General features: G+C 41.8%; 3 protein-coding genes across 3 annotated transcripts; 1 reads left to right on the forward strand and 2 right to left on the reverse strand.

The window, feature by feature from the left end:
• Positions 1 to 250: 250 nt before the first annotated feature.
• Positions 251 to 18,392, forward strand: LOC310633363 (L-amino-acid oxidase-like; the record flags this gene model as incomplete). Its single annotated transcript, XM_083351064.1, has 5 exons — positions 251 to 274; positions 888 to 994; positions 1,835 to 2,069; positions 16,435 to 16,568; positions 17,897 to 18,392. 5 exons carry the CDS (start codon positions 251 to 253, stop codon positions 18,390 to 18,392), a joined length of 996 nt encoding a protein of 331 aa, XP_083207190.1.
• A 1,100-nt stretch (positions 18,393 to 19,492) lies between these two features.
• LOC310633364 (olfactory receptor 2V1-like) lies at positions 19,493 to 20,256 on the reverse strand (the record flags this gene model as incomplete). The annotated part of the gene is given in 2 exon segments (XM_083351065.1): positions 19,493 to 19,947; positions 19,950 to 20,256. Coding segments are annotated over 2 exon segments (762 nt in total).
• Positions 20,257 to 23,039: 2,783 nt separating this feature from the next.
• LOC310633365 (olfactory receptor 5AR1-like) lies at positions 23,040 to 26,486 on the reverse strand (the record flags this gene model as incomplete). Its single annotated transcript, XM_083351066.1, has 2 exons — positions 23,040 to 23,983; positions 26,399 to 26,486. The coding sequence occupies 2 exons, from the start codon at positions 26,484 to 26,486 to the stop codon at positions 23,040 to 23,042; spliced, it is 1,032 nt and encodes a 343-aa protein (XP_083207192.1).
• Positions 26,487 to 26,727: the final 241 nt, after the last annotated feature.

A 26,727-nucleotide genomic window follows, 5' to 3' on the forward strand; every position in this document is an offset into this window, starting at 1 on the left:
TCAAAGCCAGCTGGATGACCCTGGGCCAGTCACTCTTTCTCAGACCCAGGAAAGAGGCAATGGCAAGTCACTCCTGAAAATAAAACTGTAGGGACTCGTCCAAGCAGGCTTTGAGAGAAGAGAGGAGGAGGAGGAAGAGGAGGAAGAGGAGAAGGAGGAGGAGGAATAAAAGGACCAAAGTTTATAATAATTGCTGTAATATATTAATAGCCAACAGAGAATATACTGTAGCTCCAGCCAGGCAATAAGGATGTGGGATGCAGGGTTTGTAAAGGTAAATCAATGTTCATGTGAAATCGAAGGGAAATTTGGAGGAGGCACACCTAAGTACAGATCACCAAACCCTTATGAGAAGAGAGAGAAATTAGAACAATCCATTATTTATTTATTTATTTATTTTATTATATTTATATACCGCCCTTCTCCCGAAGGACTCAGGGCGGTGAACAGGGCACATATAAATAGAGAATACAAAAATTAAAAAGGATTAAATAATAGCCCAGATAAAGACAATAACAATATAAAAAACCCCATTAAAAACCTAACATCCCCCATCAGGCCAGGCCAGCTTGTTCAAATAAATGGGCCTTCAGACCACGTCAGAAGGAGCGAAGGTCCGGTGCCATCCAGAGCTCGACCGGCAGCTGGTTCCATAAAGCCGGAGCGCCCACAGAGAAGGCCCTCCCCCTTTGGGCCACCAGCCGACATTCTCTGACTGGAGGCACCCTGAGGAGGCCCTCTCTGTGGGAACGCACAGGGCGGAGGGAAGTTGACGCCGGCAGCAGGTGGTCCCTGAGGTACTCCGGACCCATGCCATGTAGGGACTTAAAAACCATTACCAGAATCTTGAATCTCACTCATTCCCCATCAGCACTCTTTTCTCCTAGGTTGTGATCTTGGAAGCCAGTAACCGTGTGGGAGGACGCATAAAGACGCACCGAGAAGGAGGCTGGTATGTAGATGTGGGGCCAATGCGATTGCCCACAAAACACAGGTAAGATTGATTGAAAGGTCTTTCTCCATCCATCATCTGATGTAAGAGGCAAACTCATTCACATTTAATAATTTGTCGCCTTCCTGAAATGCTAGGCATATTGTTAGAAAGTTGATAACTGTTAAGATGCTTACTGGAAGAGGACAACAGTTGTGTTGATAAGGACTTGACTCTGAAAACTATCCAGAAAGCTTGCACTAGACTAGTACATCTTGCCACATCATTTCTGGGTGGTCCATATAAAAGTAAAACTCATTGAAAGACACCTGATAACAATAGCCATAATAAATCTCTACATAGTGGTAGCTGTAGCCAATTTCAAGGGCATTCATTCCCTAAACCTGGGGAAATGGCCACATTTTTAAAGCTTTCGGAAATGCCTGCTGTGTCAAGGTCAGCTAAATTTTGGATGGTGGTGGACAGTTCCAGAGAGTAGGACTAGAACTGTTTCATTTTGGAAACTGTGCTATTACTGCAAACTTCTCTATTAAATTATAGATAGATACATAGTCTCCTATAAAGACTATGTTTCTGTGATGGAAAACTGAGGTGTGAAACTTTTTTTTAAATATAATTTTACAGTGGGGGTTATGCAGTCTTGCCTTGCTATCAAAGCAAGTAGTCATCAGGATTACAAGCTATTTCCTGGATCATGGGCAGTGTCTCTAAGGTGCAATTCCAGGAGAACTATGGTAGGGACAGACAATTGTCCTTGGTGGTTATTGAGAACCAGACAAGGCCAGAGTAGAACAACTGTTAATCTGATAAATTTGTGTTTTTTGCTTGCTTTGATAAAGAAATAAGCTCGCAAATAAATCTGGATTGTTTTTCCCTTCACAGAATTGTACGTGAATACATTGACAAGTTTAAACTTCGTCTACACCCATTCAATCAGACTGAAAAGAATGCCTGGTATTTAATTCAAAATGTCAGACAAAAAATGGCACTTGACAATAATGAAATCTTTGGATATCAACTTAACCCCAATGAGTGGAGAAAGTCTGCAAACCAGCTGTTTGAGGAGACGCTGAACAAGGTAGTTTTAAGAAGTAGACTGGATGTACAAGCAGAGAAATCTAATGTACTAGTATAGTTCTAGTTGGTATTATGAGAGTTGTAGAATAATATCAGGGATGGGAAAGGCTGTTATAATACTTACTGAAATAATGTGCATAAAGCACTTTATATCACATACAAAATATGTTAAATCCAAATGACATAAAATACAGAAAAGTGCACATTAAATAACAGTCACACAATTCAGTCTAGTTTTCATAATTTTAATAGTTTAAGGATTTTTTAGTTTTAATAGTTTTATATTATGATCTTAATTTTAAGCCATCTAGAATCACTTTGCATATGAAATAACTAATTAAAGAGATAAATAGATACAATTTTATCAAAGTGCACTTATACAAAAATCCATCTATATTAAATGCAATGCATAAAATTGAAAATGCCATATATTCAGGCACTTTATTATATATACCAAGAAAGATTTTGATAGGTTCCAGTGCTCCTGATTTTTTCATAAACTAGAGTACTTTAATATAAGAAAAATATATACAATGAGTTAGAACATAGGTCCAAAGTTTACAACTAGGTTCCTCCAGCTAAGTTTGATTGATATTTATGTGTGGAATCCTTATCCATATCTCATGTTTAATGTATAAAGCCATGCCTCTAACTGAAGAACTAAATGGATTACTTGATCATCATATTACACAGTAAAATAAGCAAAATTCACATGCATACCATATACAAAAAAGATAATTATATGTGTATGTATGTGTGTGTGTATGAAATGTGTATGTGTATGTGTATGTGTATATGTTGGTTGGCTGTGTTGTTACATCCTGATTGGATGATGGAGTTTTTGTTTGCAGCTGAGTCAGTTGTTTTGTAACATCCTGTGTGGCTGAGGTGATGGCTGTGTGCCTATTAGTCTTTTGTGTTGTAACGACTTGAGTGTTGTAACGACTTGAGTGATGGGCTGATTGGTGACATCCTGAGCTCTAGTGTAGTGATATCCTTTGTTCTGGGCTGCAACATCCTGGGTGGTTGGCTGTGTTGTGACATCCCGAGCTTTAGCATTGTAACCTCCTGAGTTCTGTGATGTAATGTCCTGAGCAGAAGGCTGTGGTGTAACATCCCGGGCTTTGGTTTGGCTTCCAGTTTGCGGTCTGGCCTTGTGTTCATGGCGTGTCAGTTTGCTTTGTGTGGGGGTTGGGTGTGTGTACAACAGCTGGAGATGCCGCCATGGTTTGGCTTCTGGATGGTGGCTGCATTTTGTCTATGGGTTGGGTTTGGGTTTGAGTCTGGTGAGGATGATTGGTGGTGGTGTCCTGTGTTGTTGTGGGTCCAGTGACGGTTTTCGTGGCTGGGACTTGTTTGTTGACTAGGGCTAGTTTCCAGATGTCTGGTAGGCGGGAGGTATCATCACATTTATTCATGTTGTGGGGGTGATCCTCTATTTCGATGGCTTCCATAATTATTCTCTTGTTGTAGTGTTCAGTTTTCGAGATTAATTTCGTTCCTTCAAAGTCAATTTCATGTCCTGTTGCTTTAAGGTGCTGGAAAAGGCAGGAAGTTTTTTTTTTCTTTTCTGACTGGGTTCTTGTGTTCTGTGATGCGTGCATTTATTCTCCTATTAGTTTGTCCAATGTATGTGGCTGGGCAGATTTTGCATGTTATTTCATAGACTCCTTGGTTTTCAAGCTGGATCTTGTCTTTGGGGTTTCTTAAGATGTTGGATATTTTTTGGTTGGTGCCGAAGGCTGTCTTTTTTATTATTATTATTAAAGAGTTTTACAAAAACAAAGTTTTACAATATATCCCCAAAAAACCCCACCCCAAACCCGCCCACTTCCCCCCCCCACTTCCCAGAGCTAAATACAGGATTATAGTTATAATAATCATATTCTAAATAAAAATTATGCATAATATACAATTAACCAAATTCATAATGTGCTCTCCTTTAATATAACTACAAAGTACCAATAACAATATCCCACTAAAATCTACTCATAAGCGAAATGAAACTTTTTAGTCCCATATTTGTTCTGAATAGAATCTATCCATCTCCTCCAAACTGAAATATATCTTTCCTGTGAATGATCTTTCAAATAAGCAGAAATCTTAGACATTTCTGCAAGAATGGAAACTTTAAACACTTATTCTTCTATAGTAGGCAAACTATCCTTCTTCCAATATTGTCCCGCCAGTAACCGTGCTGCTGTTATCATATTCAATATCAAATTAGTTTCTTTAACATCACAATCTACAACAATACCCAATAAAAACAATTGTGGAGAAAACTTTATCTTTCTCTTAAAAATCTTTTGAATGTTCCACCAAATTTTGATCCAAAAAGCTTTTATATTTCTACAAGTCCACCACATGTGAAAATTGTTGTTGTTGTTGTTAGTTGCGAAGTCATGTCCGACCCATCACGACCCTATGGACAATGTTCCTCCAGGCCTTCCTCTCCTCTACCACATGTGAAAATAGGTAGCTTCTAAACTACCACATCTCCAACATTTAGACTGTAAATTAGGATACATGTTGGACAACTTCTTGGGATCCAGATGCCATCTATAAAACATTTTATAAAAATGTTCTCTTAAGTTTTGAGCCTGAATAAATTTAACATTTCTGACCCAAATTATCTCCCAGGTGTCCAACGAAATTGGTTCCTGAATATTTTGTGCCCACTTTATCATACAGTCTTTAACCAATTCCGTTTCCGAATCCAATTCAATTAAAGCATTATATATCCTCTTTATATGTGCACTATTTAAATCTCTAATTTGTTTTACTAAATTTTGATCTATAATTGTGATGCCAACCTTTTGATCTGACTTCCACCTAACTTTCAATTGGGTATATTGAAACCAAGAGTAATTTATGTTTTCTTGTCTTAACTCATCTAATGATTTAAGTTGCCAATCATTCCCTTGCAATCTAAGTAATTCCTTATAAGAAAACATATCGATACTCACTCCCACACTCACCATACTCACGGTGCCGAAGGCTGTCTTGATATTGTGTTTGTGGAGAATTTTGCTGATTTTATCTGTGGCGCCTTTAATGTAGGGGAGGAGGGCGATGCCGTTGTCCTGTTCTGTGTCTTGGTTCTTGGGGGGTGTCTCCCTTTGGATTAGGTTGGTAATTGTGTTTCTTTGGAATCTGTTGGAAATTAATACGTTTGTGAGAGTGTGTAATTCATTTTTCATGTGGTCTTTGTTGGCTAGGTGTTTGGTTCTGGAAATGAGGGTCTTGGCTACGGAGTTGATTGTTGTGATTCAGGGTCAGCCTGTGGGTTCGGCAGTTGGGTCGGACGATTCAGAGGAGGAGGAGGAGGGGGGTGTTGGAGAGGTTGCTGAGGGGGTCAGAGAGCTTGCTGATGAGAGCCCTCAGCCAGGCCCCTCCCACCTGGTCACAACGCAGACCCAGCTGTGTGAGCCTGACAGCATGGATGAAGATGACCCACAGCTGGCCCTGCCCAGGAGGCAGTCAATCAGGAGTAAACAGAGGAAGGCATTGGGGCACCTCGGAAGGAGGCAGAGGGAAGCCACGCCCTGAACTGTATAAAAGGGGAATGCGTGTGAGGGCTGGTTTGCTGAAGGCAACCGCTTGAATTGCTCCTATTTCATGGTTCGTGTCTTGTTCTGTTTGCTTTTGTATCCATAAATTTGGCAGGCTTAGTTCCAGCCTCTTGCCTTCTTGTAAAACGGGTTGTCCCTGCCTTTTCTGCAGAGCCGGTAGATGGTGTGTCCTAGGGAACCATTGGGCTTTTTGTAGATTAGGACATTCCGAAAGGGGAGTTGGTTGTTAGCTTCTATTTCCATAGTAAACTGTATTTTGGGGTGTAGGCTGTTGAGATGTGTGAGGAAGTTGTCCAGTTTTTCTTTACCATGTGGCCAAATTACGAAAGCGTCATCTACATATCTAAGTCAGAGTTTGGGTTTGTGTTCAGATTTGTCTAAGGCGTTGGTTTCAAAGTGTTCCATGTATAGGTTTGCGAGTGAGAGAGGTGATCCCATGGGTGCTTCTTCTATCTGTTTGTATCTTTGTTCATTGTGACTGAAGTATGTGTCGGTTAGGCAGTGTTTGGTCAGATCTAGGATGTGCTTAGGGGGGTTCTATTTTTTTGGATAGCTGTCAAGGCTTCTTTAATAGGCACTTGGGTGAAGAGGGATATGACATCGAAGCTCACAAGTAGGTCACTGGGTTGCATCCTGATTGGATGATGGAGTTATTGTTTGTAGCTGAGTTGGTTGTTTTGTAACATCCTGTGTGGCTGAGGTGATGGCTGTGTGCCTATTAGTCTTTTGTGTTGTAACGCCTTGAGTGTTGTAACAATTTGAGTCTTGTAACGCCTTGAGTGTTGTAACGACTTGAGTGATGGGCTGATTTGTGACATCCTGAGCTCTAGTGTAGTGATATCCTTTGTTCTGGGCTGCAACATCCTGGGTGGTTGGTTGTGTTGTGACATCCCGAGCTTTAGCATTGTAACCTCCTGAGTTCTGTGATGTAATGTCCTGTTCAGAAGGCTGTGGTGTAACATCCCGGGGTTTGGTTTGGCTTCCAGTTTGCGGTCTGGCCTTGTGTTCATGGCGTGTGTCAGTTTGCTTTGTGTGGGGGTTGGGTGTGTGTGCAACAGCTGGAGATGCCGCCGTGGTTTGGCTTCTGGATGGTGGTTGCATTTGGTCTATGGGTTGGGTTTGGGTTTGAGTCTGGTGAGGATGATTGGTGGTGGTGTCCTGTGTTGTTGTGGGTCCGGTGTCGGTTTTTGTGGCTCGGAGTCGTTTGCTGACTACGGCTAGTTTCCAGATGTCTGGTAGGCGGGAGGTACCATCACGTTTATTCATGTTGTGGGTGTGTGCCTCTATTTCGATGGCTTCCATAATTATTCTCTTGTTGTAGTGTTCAGTTTTCGAGATTAATTTCGTTCCTTCAAAGTCAATTTCATGTCCTGTTGCTTTAAGGTGCTGGAAAAGGCAGGAACATTTTTCTTCTTTTCTGACTGCGTTCTTGTGTTCTGCGATGCGTGCATTTATTCTCCCTATTAGTTTGTCCAATGTATGTGGCTGGACAGATTTTGCATGTTATTTCATAGACTCCTTGGTTTTCAAGCTGGATCTTGTCTTTGGGGTTTCTTAAGATGTTGTATATTTGCATGTTATTTCATAGACTCCTTGGTTTTCAAGCTGGATCTTGTCTTTGGGGTTTCTTAAGATGTTGTATATTTTTTGGTTGGTGCCGAAGGCTGTCTTGGTATTGTGTTTGTGGAGAATTTTGCTGATTTTATCTGTGGCGCCTTTAATTTAGGGGAGGAGGGCGATGCCGTTGTCCTGTTCTGTGTCTTGGTTCTTGGGGGGTGTCTCCATTTGGATTAGGTTAGTAATTGTGTTTCTTTGGAATCCGTTGGAAATTAATACGTGTGTGAGAGTGTGTAATTCGGTTTTTAGGTGGTGTTTGTCGGCTAGGCGTTTGGTTCTGGAGATGAGGGTCTTGGCTACGGAGTTGATCTGTGCCGGATGGTGGTGGGATTGTGTGTTTAAGTAGCGGTTGGTGTGTTTTTTTCCCCGGTAGATGGTGTGTCCTAGGGAACCATTGGGTTTTTTGTAGATTAGGACGTCCAGAAAGGTGAGTTGGTTGTTAGCTTCTATTTCCATAGTAAATTGTATTTTGGGGTGTAGGCTGTTGAGATGTGTGAGGAAGTTGTCCAGTTTTTCTTTCCCATGTGGCCAAATTACGAAAGTGTCATCTACATATCTAAGCCAGAGTTTGTGTTTGTGTTCAGACTTGTCTAAGGCATTGGTTTCAAAGTGTTCCATGTATAGGTTTGCGAGTGAGAGAGGTGATCCCATGGGTGCTCCTTTTATCTGTTTGTATCTTTGTCCATTGTGGCTGAAGTATGTGTTGGTTAGGCAGTGGTTGGTCCGATCTAGGATGTGCTTAGGGGGGTTGTATTTGTTTTGGGTAGCTGTCAAGGCTTCTTTAATAGGCACTTGGATGAAGAGGGATATGACATCAAAGCTCACGAATAGGTCGCTGGGTTGCAGGTTTTGTTTCTTTATTGTTTCTATGAAGTGGAATGAGTTTTGTACGTGTGAGGTGATGGATTTTGTGTAGGGCTGAAGTTGTTTGGCAAGGAATTTGGCAAGATTCTGTAGAGGTGACCCTATGGAGCTGACTATGGGTCTGAGTGGTATTTCTTCTTTTTGTATCTTGGGGAGGCCATAGAGCTTGAGGCATCTGGATGATTTCTCTCTGTGGATGATTCTTTGCTGGATTTCTTCGCTGATAGAAGAGGCTTTTATTTTGGATTTGGTGGATTTTTCCAGGTAGGTGGTGGGGTCTGTGTTTAGAGGTTTGTAAGCGGGGACTTGGAGTAGGTTGGGTAGTTTGGCTTGGTAGTCAGATGTGTTCATCACCACAGTGACGTTTCGTTTCTCTGCTGGGAGAATGATTATGTTGTTGTCTTTCCTCAGGTTGGTGAGTGCTCTTTGTTCTCCGTTATGTAAGTTGCTTCTAGGTGGATTGCTGGAGCAGAGGACATTGGTGACTTCGAGTCTGATTTTACTGGCTTCATCTGGGTTGATTTTGGGTAGGGAGGCTTCAACTTCGCATATGCTGTTTTCAGTGGGGATGCGTTTGGGGGCGACTGCAAAGTTGAATCCTTAGGAAAGCACATTGGTTTCTGCTATGGTGAGGGTCCTGTCTGATATGTTATGTACTGTTTGTTTCATGAGTTGCTGTGGAGGGAGGTTGGGCTTCTGTCGTTTTTCTAGTCTGTGGAGTTTGTTGGTGTGTGTGTCTGTCTTGTGGGAGGTTTCTGTTTCGGCTCTCCAGAGGGCTAGTTGTTTGGATTTGTCCCAGAGTGCTGGGTGGATTTTGTTGCTGAGTTTGAGGTGAAGAGTGAGTAGGTCCCTGTTGGTTTGGTCTAGTAGGAATCCTTTCCTGTGGAGTTTGTTTCTGATTAGGGCTAATTCAGTTCTTTTCAGGATCCTTTCAGCAGCTGAGGTTTTAGAATGGAATTTTAGTTGGAAGCATGTGGGGATCACGTTTTTGTCTTGGCAGTTGCGTAGGAATGTGAAGTCACATAAGATGGTGGCTCTTTGGACTTCCAGTTTCTCGTAGGTCCTAGTCAGCCAGAAGGTTTCCTCCCCGTAGAGGTAAGATATTTGTTTTTGTAGATTTTCCTGGGTACAGGTATGTAGGTCTTGGCGTATTCGGGTATTTTCCCGTGTAAGATTGAGGGTGTCTGGTAGGCGGGAGGTATCATCACATTTATTCATGTTGTGGGGGTGTTTCTTTATTTCGATGGCTTCCATAATTATTCTCTTGTTGTAGTGTTCAGTTTTCGAGATTAATTTCGTTCCTTCAAAGTCAATTTCATGTCCTGTTGCTTTAAGGTGCTGGAAAAGGCAGAAAGCTTTTTCTTCTTTTCTGACTGTGTTCTTGTGTTCTGCGATGCGTGCATTTATTCTCCTATTAGTTTGTCCAATGTATGTGGCTGGGCAGATTTTGCATGTTATTTCATAGACTCCTTGGTTTTCAAGCTGGATCTTGTCTTTGGGGTTTCTTAAGAAGTTGGCTATTTTTTGGTCGGTGCCGAAGGCTGTCTTGATATTGTGTTTGTGGAGAATTTTGCTGATTTTATCTGTGGCGCCTTTAATATAGGGGAGGAGGGCGATGCCGTTGTCCTGTTCTGTGTCTTGGTTCTTGGGGGGGTGTCTCCCTTTGGATTAGGTTGGTAATTGTGTTTCTTTGGAATCCGTTGGAAATTAATACGTTTGTGAGAGTGTGTAATTCATTTTTCAGGTGGTCTTTGTTGGCTAGGCGTTTGGTTCTGGAAATGAGGGTCTTGGCTACGGAGTTGATTGTTGTGATTCAGGGTCAGCCTGTGGGTTCGGCAGTTGGGTCAGATGATTCAGAGGAGGAGGAGGAGGGGGGTGTTGGAGAGGTTGCTGAGGGGGTTGGAGAGCTTGCTGATGAGAGCCCTCAGCCAGGCCCCTCCCACCTGGTCACGACGCAGACCCAGCTGTGTGAGCCTGACAGCGTGGATGAAGATGACCCACAGCTGGCCCTATTCAAGGACGGCCGACGCAGGAGGCAGTCAATCAGGAGTAAACAGAGGAAGGCATTGGGGCACCTCGGAAGGAGGCAGAGAGAAGCCACGCCCTAAACTGTATAAAAGGGGAATGCGTGTGAGGGCTGGTTTGCTGAAGGCAACCACTTGAATAGCTCCTGTTTCATGGTTCGTGTCTTGTTCTGTTTGCTTTTGTATCCATAAATTTGGCAGGCTTAGTTCCAGCCTCTTGCCTTCTTGTAAAACGGGTTGTCCCTGCCTTTTCTGCAGAGCCGGTAGCAGGCTGGTACAGAACATTGATCTCTGCCGTGTGGTGGTGGGATTGTGCGTTTAAGTAGTGGTTGGTGTGTGTTTTTTTCCGGTAGATGGTGTGTCCTAATGAACCATTGGGTTTTTTGTAGATTAGGACATCCAGAAAGGGGAGTTGGTTGTTAGCTTCTATTTCCATAGTAAATTGTATTTTGGGGTGTAGGCTGTTGAGATGTGTGAGGAAGTTGTCCAGTTTTTCTTTTCCATGTGGCCAAATTACGAAAGCGTCATCTACATATCTAAGTCAGAGTTTGGGTTTGTGTTCCGATTTGTCTAAGGCGTTGGTTTCAAAGTGTTCCATGTATAGCAGACATGTCAAACACAAGGCCCGGGGGGCCGGATCCGGCCCGCGAAGTGGTTTTATGTGGCGCGCGAAGCCATCCTGGAAACAGTGAGGGAACGGCCCCCACTGCCTTGGCCCTGGCCCAGAGACCCTCCTCCTGCCAGAGACCCTCAGATCTGTCCCACTCCTGCCCAGGCACCCATAGGCTCCCTTGATGCGAACGATGTAGAGCTGGCCACGCCCACCCAGTAGGCCATACGCACTCTAGCCACGCCTACCCAGTAGGCCACGCCCACCCAGGCCACACCCGCCCGGCCCCTTGAGGGCAACCGCAATGCTGATGCGGCCCTCAATGAAATTGAGTTTGACACCCCTGATGTATAGGTTTGCGATGATGAGTGAGAGAGGTGATCCCATGGGTGCTCCTTCTATCTGTTTGTATCTTTGTTCATTGTGGCTGAAGTATGTGTCGGTTAGGCAGTGTTTGGTCAGATCTAGGATGTGCTCAGGGGGGTTGTATTTGTTTTGGATAGCTGTCAAGGCTTCTTTAATAGGCACTTGGGTGAAGAGGGATATGACATCGAAGCTCACAAGTAGGTCACTGGGTTGCATCCTGATTGGATGATGGAGTCATTGTTTGTAGCTGAGTCAGTTGTTTTGTAACATCCTGTGTGGCTGAGGTGATGGCTGTGTGCCTATTAGTCTTTTGTGTTGTAACGACTTGAGTGTTGTAACGACTTGAGTGATGGGCTGATTTGTGACATCCTGAGCTCTAGTGTAGTGATATCCTTTGTTCTGGGCTGCAACATCCTGGGTGGTTGGCTGTGTTGTGACATCCTGAGCTTTAGCATTGTAAGCTACTGAGTTCTGTGATGTAATGTCCTGAGCAGAAGGCTGTGGTGTAACATCCCGGGCTTTGGTTTGGCTTCCAGTTTGCGGTCTGGCCTTGTGTTCATGGCGTGTGTCAGTTTGCTTTGTGTAGGGGTTGGGTGTGTGTGCAACAGCTGGAGATGCCACTGTGGTTTGGCTTCTGGATGGTGGTTGTATTTCGTCTATGGGTTGGGTTTGGGTTTGAGTCTGGTGAGGATGATTGGTGGTGGTGTCCTGTGTTGTTGTGGGTCCAGTGACGGTTTTCGTGGCTGGGACTCGTTTGTTGACTAGGGCTAGTTTCCAGATGTCTGGTAGGCGGCAGGTCTCATCACGTTTATTCATGTTGTGGGTGTGTGCCTCTATTTCGATGGCTTCCATAATTATTCTCTTGTTGTAGTGTTCAGTTTTCGAGATTAATTTCGTTCCTTCAAAGTCAATTTCATGTCCTGTTGCTTTAAGGTGCTGGAAAAGGCAGGAAGTTTTTTCTTCTTTTCTGACTGCGTTCTTGTGTTCTGCGATGCGTGCATTTATTCTCCTATTAGTTTGTCCAATGTATGTGGCTGGACAGATTTTGCATGTTATTTCATAGACTCCTTGGTTTTCAAGCTGGATCTTGTCTTTGGGGTTTCTTAAGATGTTGGATATTTTTTGGTTGGTGCCGAAGGCTGTCTTTTTTTTTATTAAAGAGTTTTACAAAAACAAAGTTTTACAATATATCCCCAAATCCCCCCGACCCCAAACCCACCCACTTCCCCCCCACTTCCCAGAGCTAAATACAGGATTATAGTTATAATAATCATATTCTAAATAAAAATTATGCATAATATACAATTAACCAATTCATAATGTGCTCTCCTTTAATATAACTACAAAGTACCAATAACAATATCCTACTAAAATCTACTCATAAGCTAAATGAAACTTTTTAGTCCCATATTTGTTCTGAATATAATCTATCCATCTCCTCCAAACTGAAATATATCTTTCCTGTGAATGATCTTTCAAATAAGGAGAAATCTTAGATATTTCTGCAAGATTCGAAACTTTAAACACCCATTCTTCTATAGTAGGCAAACTATCCTTCTTCCAATATTGTCCCGCCAGTAACCATGCTGCTGTTATCATATTCAACATCAAATTAGTTTCTTTAACATCACAATCTACAACAATACCCAATAAAAACAATTGTGGAGAAAAATTTATCTTTCTCTTAAAAATCTTTTGAATGTTCCACCAAATTTTGATCCAAAAAGCTTTTATATTTCTACAAGTCCACCACATGTGAAAATAGGTAGCTTCTAAACTACCACATCTCCAACATTTAGACTGTAAATTAGGATACATGTTGGACAACTTCTTGGGATCCAGATGCCATCTATAAAACATTTTATAAAAAATTTCTCTTAAGTTTTGAGCCTGAGTAAATTTAACATTTCTGACCCAAATTATATCCCAGGTGTCCAATGAAATTGGTTCCTGAATATTTTGTGCCCACTTTATCATACAGTCTTTAACCAATTCCGTTTCCGAATCCAATTCAATTAAAGCATTATATATCCTCTTTATATGTGCACTATTTAAATCGCTAATTTGTTTTACTAAATTTTGATCTATAATTGTGATGCCAACCTTTTGATCTGACTTCCACCTAACTTTCAATTGGGTATATTGAAACCAAGAGTAACTTATGTTTTCTTGTCTTAACTCATCTAATGATTTAAGTTGCCAATCATTCACTTGCAATCTAAGTAATTCCTTATAAGAAACCATATCCATACTCACTCCCATACTCAGCATACTCACGGTGCCGAAGGCTGTCTTGATATTGTGTTTGTCGAGAATTTTGCTGATTTTATCTGTGGCGCCTTTAATGTAGGGGAGGAGGGCGATGCCGTTGTCCTGTTCTGTGTCTTGGTTCTTGGGGGGTGTCTCCCTTTGGATTAGGTTGGTAATTGTGTTTCTTTGGAATCCGTTGGAAATTAATACGTTTGTGAGAGTGTGCAATTCGGTTTTCATGTGGTCTTTGTTGGCTAGGCGTTTGGTTCTGGAGATGAGGGTCTTGGCTAGGGAGTTGATCTGTGCCGGGTGGTGGTAGGATTGTGCAAGTAGCGGTTGGTGTGTTTTTTTCCCCGGTAGAAGGTATGTCCTAGGGAACCATTGGGTTTTTTGTAGATTAGGACATCCAGAAAGGGGAGTTGGTTGTTAGCTTCTATTTCCATAGTAAATTGTATTTTGGGGTGTAGGCTGTTGAGATGTGTGAGGAAGTTGTCCAGTTTTTCTTTCCCATGTGGCCAAATTACGAAAGTGTCATCTACATATGTAAGCCAGAGTTTGTGTTTGTGTTCAGACTTGTCTAAGGCATTGGTTTCAAAGTGTTCCATGTATAGGTTTGCGAGTGAGAGAGGTCATCCCATGGGTGCTCCTTCTATCTGTTTGTATCTTTGTCCATTGTGGCTTCAACTTCGCATATGATGTTTTCAGTGGGGATGCGTTTGGGGGCGACTGCAAAGTTGAATCCTTTGGAAACGACTTTGGTTTCTGCTATGGTGAGTGTCCTGTCTGATATGTTATGTACTGTTTGTTTCATGAGTTGCTGTGGAGGGGCGTTGGGCTTCTGGCATTTTTCTAGTCTGTTGAGTTTGTTGGTGTTTGTGTCTGTCTTGTGGGAGGTTTCTGTTTCGGCTCTCCAGAGGGCTAGTTGTTTGGATTTGTCCCAGAGTGCAGTTTTGAACCAGTCTAATGAATTAACTGCAACTTGGCTAATGTCCCTGCTTTTTCAAGTTTGCAAAGTAGTTTGCCAATTTTTTAAAAAAAATCTATCAGAGAAAACTTGCAGAAAAGAGGATTAATTAAGAAGCAATGTACAAAACAGATTTAAGAAAATGATTTGCCAAGCCTAGCCATGTTTATCAAAATTCCAAAGAAAAGGAAAATATGTTTGGAGAAATTTACATCAGACGCATATGCATTTTATTATTACCACGGTCAGAACTGGTCAAAATGGTAGAGAATTGCCTGGTTGAATTTACCAATGGAAAAAAGCAAAGGGAAAAATAACCTGCAGGTGTCAGAATTGTACAATGATTTTACTAAAAAAATAAAAAAAATGACACCTGCATTCCTCCTTTACTCACTATGCATCATCCTATATTAATGTCAAGTGCAAAAGATCAGGACCATCTATTCAAACTGCAGCATAGAAGATGTAAAAACGATATTGAGACTCTAGAAAGAGTACAGAGAAAAGCAACTAAGATGATTAGGGGACTGGAGGCTAAAAGATGTAAGGAACAGTTACCTGAATTGGGTATGTGTAGTTTAATGAAGAGAAAGACGAGGGGTGAAGGATAGCAGTGTTCCAATATCTCAGGGGCTGCCACAAAGAAGAGGGAATCAAGCTATTCTCCAAAGCACCTGAAGGCAGGACAAGAAGCAAAGGATGGAAACTAGTCAAGGAGAGAAGCAACCTAGAACTAAGGAGAAATTTCCTGACAGTTAAAACAATTAATCAGTGGAATGACTTACCTCCAGAAGTTGGAACTTTTTAAGAAAAGATTGGACAGCCATTTGTCTGAAATGGTATAGGGCAGGGGTAGGCAACCTTGGCTCTTTTATGACTCGTGGACTTCAACTCCCAGAATTCCTGAGCCAGCATGGCTGGCTCAAGAATGCTGGGAACTGAAGTCCACGAGTCATTAAAGAGCCAAGGTTGCCTACCCCTGGTATAGGGTTTCCTGCCTAAGCAAGGGGTTGGCCTAGATGTCCTCCAAGGTTCCTTCCAATATTGTTGTTGTTGTTGTTGTTATCATTATCATCATCATCATCATTATTATTATTATTATTATTACTATTATTATTATTATTATTATTATTATTCCCAAGAATCTAGTCAGCCAAGTCTCAGCATCACATTGGTGCAAGTCAAGGGTCAGCGGAGTTTTCAGAAGAGGATGAATTTGGACCACGTGTGGGAACCCAATGACTTTGAGCTGATGATGCACATAACTCCACCCACCCCCACCCCACCCCACTCACCCATTCTGCCTATTGTTCTCCTACAATTAACAACATAACTGGTTTTGTAGAAAGAGAATTTAATTCCTTTCTCCCTGCTGTTGTAGGGGGGAGAGAGGAATTGGCAATATAGCTTCTTATTATTTTGAGGCATGAGCTCTTGGGGATTGTGCCTGTGATCTGCACTTTTCAGGATCTGCCACGGGTGGTGTTTTCTTTCTGTTGGTAGACCCTGCCATCTACCTGAGGTTTCTCTGGGTCTAGTGATGGGATTCAGATATGCAAACAACTGGTTCTCTGTATGGATGCCGCTTCCGGAAGTCCATTCTGGGCTTGGGTTAGCTACCGGTTGTGCCGAAGTGGTGCAAACCGGCTGAATCTCACCACTGTCTGGGTTGCATAAGGCTTCATTTGTAAAGTGTCTTCAATGAAGGCTCTTCCACAGCCTCCTAAACCCATGAGAAATCCTGCCCCGTTCTCACATGATTTTCAGAGGCTCCAAATGGAGCATAGTCCTCTTGCGTGACCTCTAAGGTTCCCCAAAATCGTGTGAGAAAGGGGCCTGCTTTCGAGAATAGTTGTTGTTGGATGTTGATGAACCTTGGCATGTCACCCAAAGCATCATAGTGTGTCACCTTTGATACATGTGTTATGGCTTGCTATCACTGTGGTGGCCTATGGATGTATTGCCATGCTGTTTGCCTCCTTCACCTGCCTACTGCACTTTTCCAGGAACTTCAGTGTTCAACTTCCTAAGGTCATCTGCCTTAGCATTAGATCCATGCAATCAAAGAAGAATTCTACTGTGTATTCATGAATGGCAAAATTCAGTATTTTCCCCATCAAATATTCTTTGTATTTTAGGAATATCTCATTAAGGAAGGAAATTTGAGCAAAGGAGCTGTTGAGATGATTGGTGACTTCCTGAATGACGAAAGTGGATTTCATTACTCATTCCTTCCTTCTGTTATGGATCATTTAATCTTTGCGAATAACAGGTAAACAAGATGGTGTGTGTGTGTGGGGGGGGGGGAAACCAAAGGCTACTTTTAAAAATAGTTTATTTCTTGTATTATTATTATTTTTAGTGCATTTCTTGTTATTTATTTTGATTGTTAAATTTTGTCTCCTCTAACTTTTTTTAAGATTATAAATTATATTTGACATCTTCTTGGCAACTATGACAGTTAAAATATTACTGAACTGAAAAAGAAATTAACTAATCTTTGATCTCAAGTAGATGGGCTAAAATAATTGATGTTGGACTGTAATAGAATAGAATAGAATAGAATAGAATAGAATAGAATAGAATAGAATAGAATAGAATAGAATAGAATAGAATAGAATAGAATAGAATAGAATAGAATAGAATAGAATAGAGCTGGAAGGGACGTTGGAAGTCTTCTATTCCAGTCCCCCACTCAAGCAAGAGAACCTATACCATTTCAGACAAGTGACTGTCTAGCTCTAGTCTCTTCTTAAAAACCTCCAGTGATGGAGTGCCCATGATTTCCACTGGTTAATTGTCCTCATTGTTAGGAAGTTTCTCCTTAATTCTAGGTTGCTTCTCGCTTTGATCAGTTTCTAACCATTGTTTCTTGTCCTGCCCTCTGGTATTTTGGTGAATAATTTGACCCCCTCTTCTTTGTGGCAGCCCCTCAAATACTGGAATACTACTATCATGTCACCCCTGTGTCTTCTTTTCTTTACACTAGCCAAACCCAAGTCCTGCAACCATTCTTCGTATGTTTTCCTCTCCAGGCCTTTGATCATTTTAGTTGCTCTTCTCTGAACTTTTTCCAAAGTCTCAACATCTTTTTTATAGTATGGTAAACAAAATTGGTTGCAGTATTCCAGATGTGGTCTTACTAGAATTTTATAAAGTGGTACGATGCTTTGCATGGCCTTGATTCTATGCCTCTGTTTATACAATGTAGGATTGTATTAGCTATTCCCTCATCTAAGTCATTTATGAAGGTATTGAAGAGTATTGGGCCTAAGACGGAGCCTTGTGGTACCCCACTGCTTGCTTCTCTCCATGTGGATGTAGTACCATTGAGGAATACCCATTGAGTACCATTTGTCAGCCAGCTAGAATTGCATCTGATGATGATGTTGTCTATCCCACCTTTTTCTAGCTTACTAAGCAGCAGGTTATGTACTACTTTGTCAATGCCTTACTGAAATCTAAGTATACTATGTCCATAGCATTTCTTTGGTCTACTAATTTAGTCACTTTGTCAAAGAATGAAATAAGAACAAGGCACACTTTTTTGAGATAACTTAGAAATAACTTGTATTTGTTTTTTCCTTCTCTCAAACTCAGTTTTGATGAAATTGTTGATGGATTTGATCAACTTCCTCAAAGTTTCTTCCGGGAAATGGTTAGAATTGCCCATTTCAATTGCACTGTGGAGAAGATACTTCGCACAAACAACAAAGTGAGAATCTTCTACAAATGGTTGACTGGCTCTGCATCTCTGGTTGCTGATTATGTCCTCATCACAGCTACAGCACCAGCCACACAACTCATCAAGTTTGTGCCACCTCTCAGTGATGAAAAGTGTCTTGATGTGGTGATGGATAATCTTGTGGAAATCCATCAAGTACCTAAAAATTATCTCAAATCAGTCTGTGGAAAATACGTGGTGCAAAAATGGAACCTTGATCCATATTATAGGGGAGCATTCAGCGGGTACACCCCATACCAGTCTACCCATTATTCTCAGATATTGGCCCAGAATGAAGAGAGGATCTATTTTGCTGGTGAACACACGAGTCAGCCACATGGTTGGATTGACACTTCCAGAAGTCTGCCATAAGGGAAGCAGTCAATATCCACAATGCATAAAAGAATAATTTATTGTTGAAGGATTTACTTGTTTATTGAAGAATAATTTATGTAGGCATGTTTTCTGAGTCCATCTTGAAGTATACGTTCTGTATGTTCCTGTCTTGGATGGCGAACCTCAGACAAGGACTACAGAGGAAGTGTACAAAGTGTGCTTGAGACAACATGCGAAAAATAAGATCTTAAAATAGAAAGATAAGCTTATGGAATGCAGGAAACTGGATCATGTATTAATCCTTGTATTTATTGAAAGGGATAAGCAATTGATAAGGAAAAACAACCAGTTTCGGGATGGCATGTAAACTGCTAATGTTTAACCGCTAAAGCTATTGTTTAAGACATATATATATATATATATGACTGAATGTTAACCAATAAAGAAGACAGCTGCTCAAGATTCGTGTGAGTCTCATTTCATACTACACGTGGCACCCGAAACAGGGACCCAATACTTTGTCCGGCAAGGACTTGGTGCACTGTCAACCCTCTATTCGGGTTTCTGTAAGTATGGGGTCTTCGCTTGGAAATATGGAAATATTAAAGAGGCAGAAAAGGATGCCTAGTTTTTCTTAACTGCCCCAAGTCTCCCTCCCTCAAGCAGAAACCAGCTCTGTAGAAATGCAGATGTAAATAATCCAGGAAGGTTGGAGGCCCCAGCTAGAAGTTTAGGAAGACAAAGACACCTAAAATCTACATACCCCACCCAAACTCTAAGACAGAACATAATAGGATTAACCCAGAGACGCCAAAGGGCACACTCAGACTGAGGTCAAAGTTCATTCCACAGGAACAACTCCAAATAAAAGTCTCCAGAAGGTATAAAAACCCACTCCCTACACATGCTCTCTCTCTCTTCTTCCAGAGCCATGTTCCTGTCTGGCTCTCCTCCTCAATAAACTTCAACCTTCTTCCTAAAGCAATTGCCATGTTGTTCATTCCCGGCTTGGATTGAACCATGATGACGACTTTTCTTTCAACACTACTCATGACTGTTACATAATATTTTTCTCCTTGTTTTTGTTCTCTTCCACATAACTATTGATTGGCTCTGATGTGGCCTTGTTAGGTGGGTTAAAAATGCAACTTACATTTCAGAATGTGTTTTCTCAGTTCTACTAGCACATCACGGTTCCTCAGACTGTATATCAAGGGATTCAGCATGGGAGTCACAATGTCACAAAACAAAGAGGCCACCTTATCCTGTTCTGGTGTTCGGTAAGATCTGGGTCTCATATATTTAAAGCTTGCTGCCCCATAGAAGAGCCCCACCACACAGAGGTGAGAGAGACAAGTGCCAAATGCTTTATGCCTTCCTTCCACTGATTGCATTCCCAGGACTGTCAAAAGAATAGCGATGTAGGAAGCCAGGATGATGGAGAAGGGACCAAGGAGTAATATACTGCCAGTTAGGAACAACCAATTTTCATAGTTGGATGTTTCAGAACAAGATAATTTCAGCAGAGCTTGGACTGTGCAGAAGAACTGATTCACTCGATTAGACTCACAGAAAGGCAGCTGGAGCACACAAAAGGGTGCACGAGTGAATGAAAAACAGCCCCAAACCAGACTCCACCTGACATGGTCACACAAACCCTTCTGTTCATGAGAACTGGATAGTGCAAAGGTTTGCAGATGGCCACATACCTGTCATAAGACATGACAGTCAGTAGGAGGCACTCTGCTCCTCCCATCATGTGGGTGAAAAAAATCTGAGTCCCACATCCAGCCAAAGAAATTGTATTGCCCTTGTTCCAAAAATCCATGGACATTTTGGGGACAATGCTAGACGTCTGGCAGATGTCTATGAATGAGAGCTGGCTGAGGAAAAAGTACATAGGGGCCCTGGAATATGAACCTGTGATGATTACAAAAAAGAAAAGACTGTTTCCCAGTAAAGCAACAAAAAAACCAATAGAATCACCCCAAAGAAAACTGTGTGTGTCACCGTGTGACTCAGAAGTCCAAGAAGAATGAATTCAGTCATAAAGTTCTGTTCATTATTTCTATTACGGGTTCTCCTGAAAACATAACCGCAAATATTGGAAGTAAAGCTAGAAAGCTAGTGGTTGAGATGAAAACCAAAATCAAAGCTGGTAATAGTTGGATAGGAATCACACACACACACACACACACACACACACATGAACACACACAGAGTTCACACACCTGCTGTCAGAACTTCTTTGAATCCTTTGCTGAGGTATCTTCCACTAAGAAATACGTTTTAAAAAAACAGTTCTTCAGTATTAGGAAAAAAATACCTTGGCTTTAAATTCTACCCATTTCTTGAGAGAAAATTGCAGAGCTGAAGAGATGCTCTTTCATTATTGATGAATGCAATGAAAGATGTAGGTTTGTCTTCTGGAAATGCACAGAAGACATTTTGTTCCACAGAACTCCAATTATTAATTCTCAGCATCAGGTTTGTGTCTCATGTCCACACTGGCTTTCTTACCTCTGAATTTAATCATCCACCTTTCTATTATAATCTTTTCCCTGAAGAAATTGGGGCTAAAAGGATGTCTGATGATTATGAGAAATTCAAATATTCTTCACAACAACCCAATCCCAATCCCAAACCTATCATTACCTGCTAGGTAGTATATACTACTTTCATGCATGATTTTCAGGGTTTCTCCTGGTGCTTCATTTTTAGCTGCACTCATACAATAAAATAACTTTCCTCTGTGAAGTAACTTCTGTTATATTGAACAAGCTATGGCAAGTAAGTGTTTTGTTTTGAAAGAATGGCTGATTAATTATTGCCTCAGGCTCACACCTCCAGGACGAGAAAAAAATCTTCCAAGGTATCAAACTTTGGGGACTTTACTCACTATTCCCGAGGCTTTAATTTGGGACTCGCTAAAGCGAGTAATTTCCCATGAGATGTTGAGAAGTACAGTGACAATGAACTACAGATAGTCCTTGACGTATAAATATAGTTGAACCCAAAATTTCCACTGCTAAGCAAGGCAGTTGTAAAGTGAGTTTTGCCCCACTATATGACCTTTTTTTGCCACCGTCATTAAGCAAATCACTGCAGTTGTTAAGTGTAATCATGCAGTCGTTGAGGGAATCTAGCTTCCCCCAATGATTTTGCTTGTCAGAAGCCAGCTTGGGGGGGGTGCAAAATGGTGATCACATGACCCTGGAACAGTGCACCCATGATAAATTCACCATGCACCCAAATTTTGATCACATGACCGTGGGAATGCTGCAACAATCATAAGTATGAAAACTGGTCATAAATCACTTTTTCCAAAGACGTAACTTCGACCAGTCACTAACTGAATGGCTGTAAGTAGAGGACTAAGTGTACAGCAAACCATCACCTTTGTTGATTAGACTGGAAAGGGTCATATCTAATATTCCAGGCATTCTGACTCCAATCTCCTGCACCAACAGCCCATTTCAAAGAGGTTAATTGATTAATTTATTGATTTGCATGACGGGAACATAAACAATAATCGGTAAAATAACTCAGACATCATAGCGCTATAGATGGGATTGCAACTGATTTATCATTCCCATTATTTTTTTATTTATTCAAATTACATCCTGCCCATCTGGCAGTTGGAGGCAACTGAATGGCTTACAGTATGATGAAACACTGAGATATAAAAACAGTTATAAACATTGAAAGAGATTAAAATGGCAGAAGAGTCTAAAATAGCAAGGGTTTGGAATGGAGCGATGGTGGTACCTTCTCTGTCATCGCACTGGCCACCTCCGGCCTAGACCTTCTCCCTCAGGGCCTCATACCTGATGGAAGAACCAGGTTTTAAGGCTCTTCCTGAGGGCCAGGAGGGTGAGGAAAGATCTCACCTCTGGTTGCAAGATGGTCCAGAGGGCGGGAGCCCTGGCAGAAAAGGCTTTTCTCTTGGACCCCAGCAGCTGAAATTCTTTGGCCGATGGGCTCCGCAGTAGGCCTCTTCTGCCAGAACGAGTGGGGCAGGCCAGTCCCATTGGGGTGAGGCAGCTCTTCAGGTAACCTGGACGCCTACCGCGATCCATTCTAACAAAGCCATTTTGACCCAGTTTTTAGAATTTTGGATGTGTCTTTTTTAAATAAAAAAAATCAAACATAGGTCCTAGTTTTTATTTTGTTCCATTTTCTTTCTTGACTTTCTAGCTAAAGTCTCTGAGGAAATCAGTCCCTCTAACTATCTTCTTAGGAAGAAACTGATCTGCTCTGTAGCAATTATAAGGTTATAATATTTACTTTCACACAATAGAACATTTTACCTTTAAAATGTTGGGGTGCCTTTGAATCAGTATTGATTCTTGGTGAATGCCTGGAAAAGTCACAGAAGTTTTGTTGGCAATATTTTCAGTATCAGGACTGGCCCAATGTCACCCAGCTGGCTTCATGCCGAAAATGGAACTAGAACTCACACTCTTCCAGCGAACATGAATATACAAGTGAATATTATAGAAATATGCTAGAAGGTCTGTCTGGAAAATTATTTTCTTATGTCTAGCCCAATATATAGATAGACAAATGGAGTGTCCTTGTGAGCTGGGGAATCATTCATGTATTCTGCATAAATTATAGCATGGTTATAAAATAGTCCTCTTGTTTACATTTCCTCTGTTAATAAATAATATACATGTTCATTTATTGAATGCAAACCCATTTGCACAGAGCTCCTTTGACCTCTTTATTTCTTAGAGAGTAAATACATGGGTTCAAAAGAGCAGATACCACGTTGTAAAAGAGAGAAAACTTCTTGTCTCTTTCCGGCTTATAGCTGGAAGCTGGGCGCATGTACATGAACATGGCAGCACCATAGAAGAGAGTCACCACTGTGATGTGTGAGGTGCAAGTGGAGAAAGCTTTGAATTTCCTTTCTGCGGAGCGGATCTTCAGGATAGCACCCAGGATGAACATGTAAGAGGTCACAATCAAAGAAAGTGGGGTCATGAGCAAGATCACCCCCAACACAAAGTCCACCACCTCATTAACACGTGTGTCGGCACAAGCTAATTCCAAGATAGCTGGCACTTCACAAAAGAAGTGGTTGATCTCATTTGGGCCACAGTAAGGCAAGTGCATAGTGAAGCCAGTGTGCATCGTGGCAAAGAGGAAGCCACAGGCCCAGGATCCGGCTACCATCTTAACACAAATTGACTTACTCATCAGGTTAGTGTAGTGTAACGGGCGGCAGATGGCTATGTATCGATCATAAGCCATCACGGCATAGAGAACACATTCAGTTATCCCCAAAGACAGGAAGATGTACATTTGGGCAGTACAGCCTGCAAAGGAGATGTTTTTTCTTTTTGAAAGGAGATGTATTAACATCTGGGGCATTGTGGTTGAACTGTAGCTGATGTCCAAGAAGGAGAGGTTGGCCAAGAAGAAGTACATGGGTGTGTGGAGACGAGAGTCTACTCTAATGAGGATGATAATGAGACCGTTGCCCAGCACAATCATCAGATACAGGATGAAGAAGGTAGCAAAAAGGAATCGTTGCGTTTGCGGCTTGGTTGAGAAACCCAGAAGGATGAATTCAGACACAGAACTTTTATTTTCCCATAGGAGATTTTTGCCATGTTCACCTAAGATAAAAAAGAAGTGAGCTTATTATTATTTTTTTTAAAAAAAGCGGAATTCAGGAGTGCTATTTTTACAAATGATTGTGAGAGAAAACTGGTGCCACTGAATAGTGAAGTTTGTGTAGAGACATAGGTGCTGTGCAAAAAAGTTTGTGTGAAGACATAGGTGCCTGTCTGCCTATTCCCATTCAGTTTGATGAAAGATAAATCAAATGGAAAAAGAAATCTGGAGAAATTTAGCTATAAGAAGGTGCAGCATATATATCATCATTCAGGCAAGTGGTTTCCCACATTTGCATTTAATTGTAAAGGAAGACATTCCTTCAAGTGAAGCAACCCCATTGCTGTTTATTGAAAGAAAATGCCCTCGAGTATTTAAAAGTTATTTCATGAAAGAATGAAGATACTTAGCCAGTGAATGCCATAGATTGAACATGCTGTTCTAAAGGTTCTTATAAAAAAATTCCAAAAGTGATTAAGAAATAAGGCTTAGTGGAACATTATGTCCATATAGGCTACATTACATTACATTACATTACATTACATTACATTACATTACATTACATTACATTACCTTACATTACATTACATTACATTACATTACATTACATTACATTGCCGGTTGAGCTCAACCGGCAATGTAATGGTGCCCAACCTTCGTTCTTTCCGACGTGATCTGAAGACTTATTTGTTTGAACAAGCCGGCCTGGCCTGATGGGGGATGGGTTTGGATTTTATTGTTGTTTTAAATGTATTTTAACCTATTGTTAGAACTTGTGCATCTCGTTTAATTCTTTCTTAACTTTTGTATTTTTGTATTTTTATATGTTTGTCCTGTTCACCACCCTGAGTCCTTTGGGAGAAGGGCGGTATACAAATAAAATTATTATTATTATTATTATTATTATTATTATTATTATTATTATTATTATTATTATTATTATTATTATTATTACTACAACTATGAGCTTAATTGGTGTCCTTCAACTCCTAGCTGCTGTGCAAAAACCTCAGTTCTGGCAGTCTGCTTATGAGACAGCTGTCTGGAGTACATGTGAGCAATCTCACAATTTCTCCTTTCTCCGGAGAGATTTTGCCAGCCAAGATGCATCATCTGGCCACCAATTCCACTGTAATGTTCCTTCAGTGATATCTAGTTTACCGTGTCCTCAGCTTTCTAGAATGCATTTCTCTGGAGAACTTTGTGTTATTTAAACGTATGGTTCACCCCCATTCTAAGATATCTATATAAAACAGTCATAAACTTGCATAAATGTACCCCAGCTGAAAGAAAATAGCCTCTTGAGAAACATAGCAATACAATAGTTCAATTCTATTTTCATACTCAAATAATCACCATATTTTTGCCCCTCAATTAATTTAAAAAGCAAGCTTGTTAGATCATGAATCATATATTTCCCAGTCAACCTCTGAAGTATTTGACCACATAAAAGAGTTGGCAACTAGCATTTATGATCCGAAGGCATAAAAGAAGAAATATTAGAATAGCATGGGAGTTGAAGAACAGAACAAAGTAACATAGCAAGACTTCCACATTTTTACTTTATTCTTGTTGGGTTTCCTTAGTTTTTAATATTTTGTTTTGTATTATTGGCTTTAACTATGTACACTGAATCATATCGGGAAATCCGGGAATTCCAAACAGCATACAAAACACCGGCGCGGCAAACTTTTGACAGTTGACAGCTGTCAAATGGCCGCCAGAAGATACAGCGCATGCGCACCGCCCAGCCGGCCGCCATTACCGATGACAGCTGTCAAACGAGCTGCCGGGACCAAACACGCACGCGCCGGATTTGACAGTTCCCGGAACTGTCAAATCCGCAGTCCACAATCTGGTCCTCCGAACTGAACCAAGCGCTCAGCTGAGAGGAATTCCCCGACAGCCACCGAGCTGTCAAAATGCCGCTTGCCGATTGGCCGCTGTCCGAGCGGCGGGAAAGTTACTGTTACCTGATTGGTTGTAATGTTTGACAGTTCACTATATAAGCCGGGATTGTTTTGACAGTCAGCTGCCCGGAGCTGAACCGAATAAATCTTTGAACTTGCCAACGGTCTCGCTCTTGTCTTTGTAAAGACATTTCACCTGGCGACGAAGATGGGATCCCGGTACTATAGAGCTGCCTGCTGAGCTAAGTCACACCGCGAAGGAGTTCCGATCCCTCTCGCTGACAAGTCACTGCTGAAGCCACTTTGAGGGCAAAGGAACCCTTCTGCAGCTTGTACAGTACTGCGGACCCAGACCATGGCAAACTTAGGCCACGTTAGAGAATTCGACGTCCGCCATCCCGAGGGATGGGAATCGCACTGGGGGCAAATTGAAGGCTACCTCGTTGTCAACAAGATAACGGAGGACCGCCACAAAGCCGCAGCCCTTCTCTGTCTCAGCGGACCCACCGTTTACGACATCGCGGTAGGGCTCTGCAGCCCAGACCCCGTCGCGACCGTCCCCTGTGTTGACCGACCTCCTCAGCAAGCACTTCATGCCCCATCGGTCTGAGCTGTATTGGCGCCTCCACTTCGCCCGCCGCCGCCAGCAACCCGGCGAAACGTCCACAGCCTTTGTCGCGGGGGTACGTCACGCTGCCCGCAGGTGCCAATTTCCAGACCTGGAAGACCGCATCAGAGACCAGGTTATCGCCGGTCTCTCTAATGAGCGGCTCCAGCGGAAATTGGTAGCCAAGGCCACGATGGACCTCGCTCAACTCATACTTGAGATCATGGCC

This window comes from Vipera ursinii (assembly GCF_947247035.1).
Source record: "Vipera ursinii genome assembly, chromosome: 2".
NCBI lineage: Eukaryota > Metazoa > Chordata > Lepidosauria > Squamata > Viperidae > Vipera > Vipera ursinii.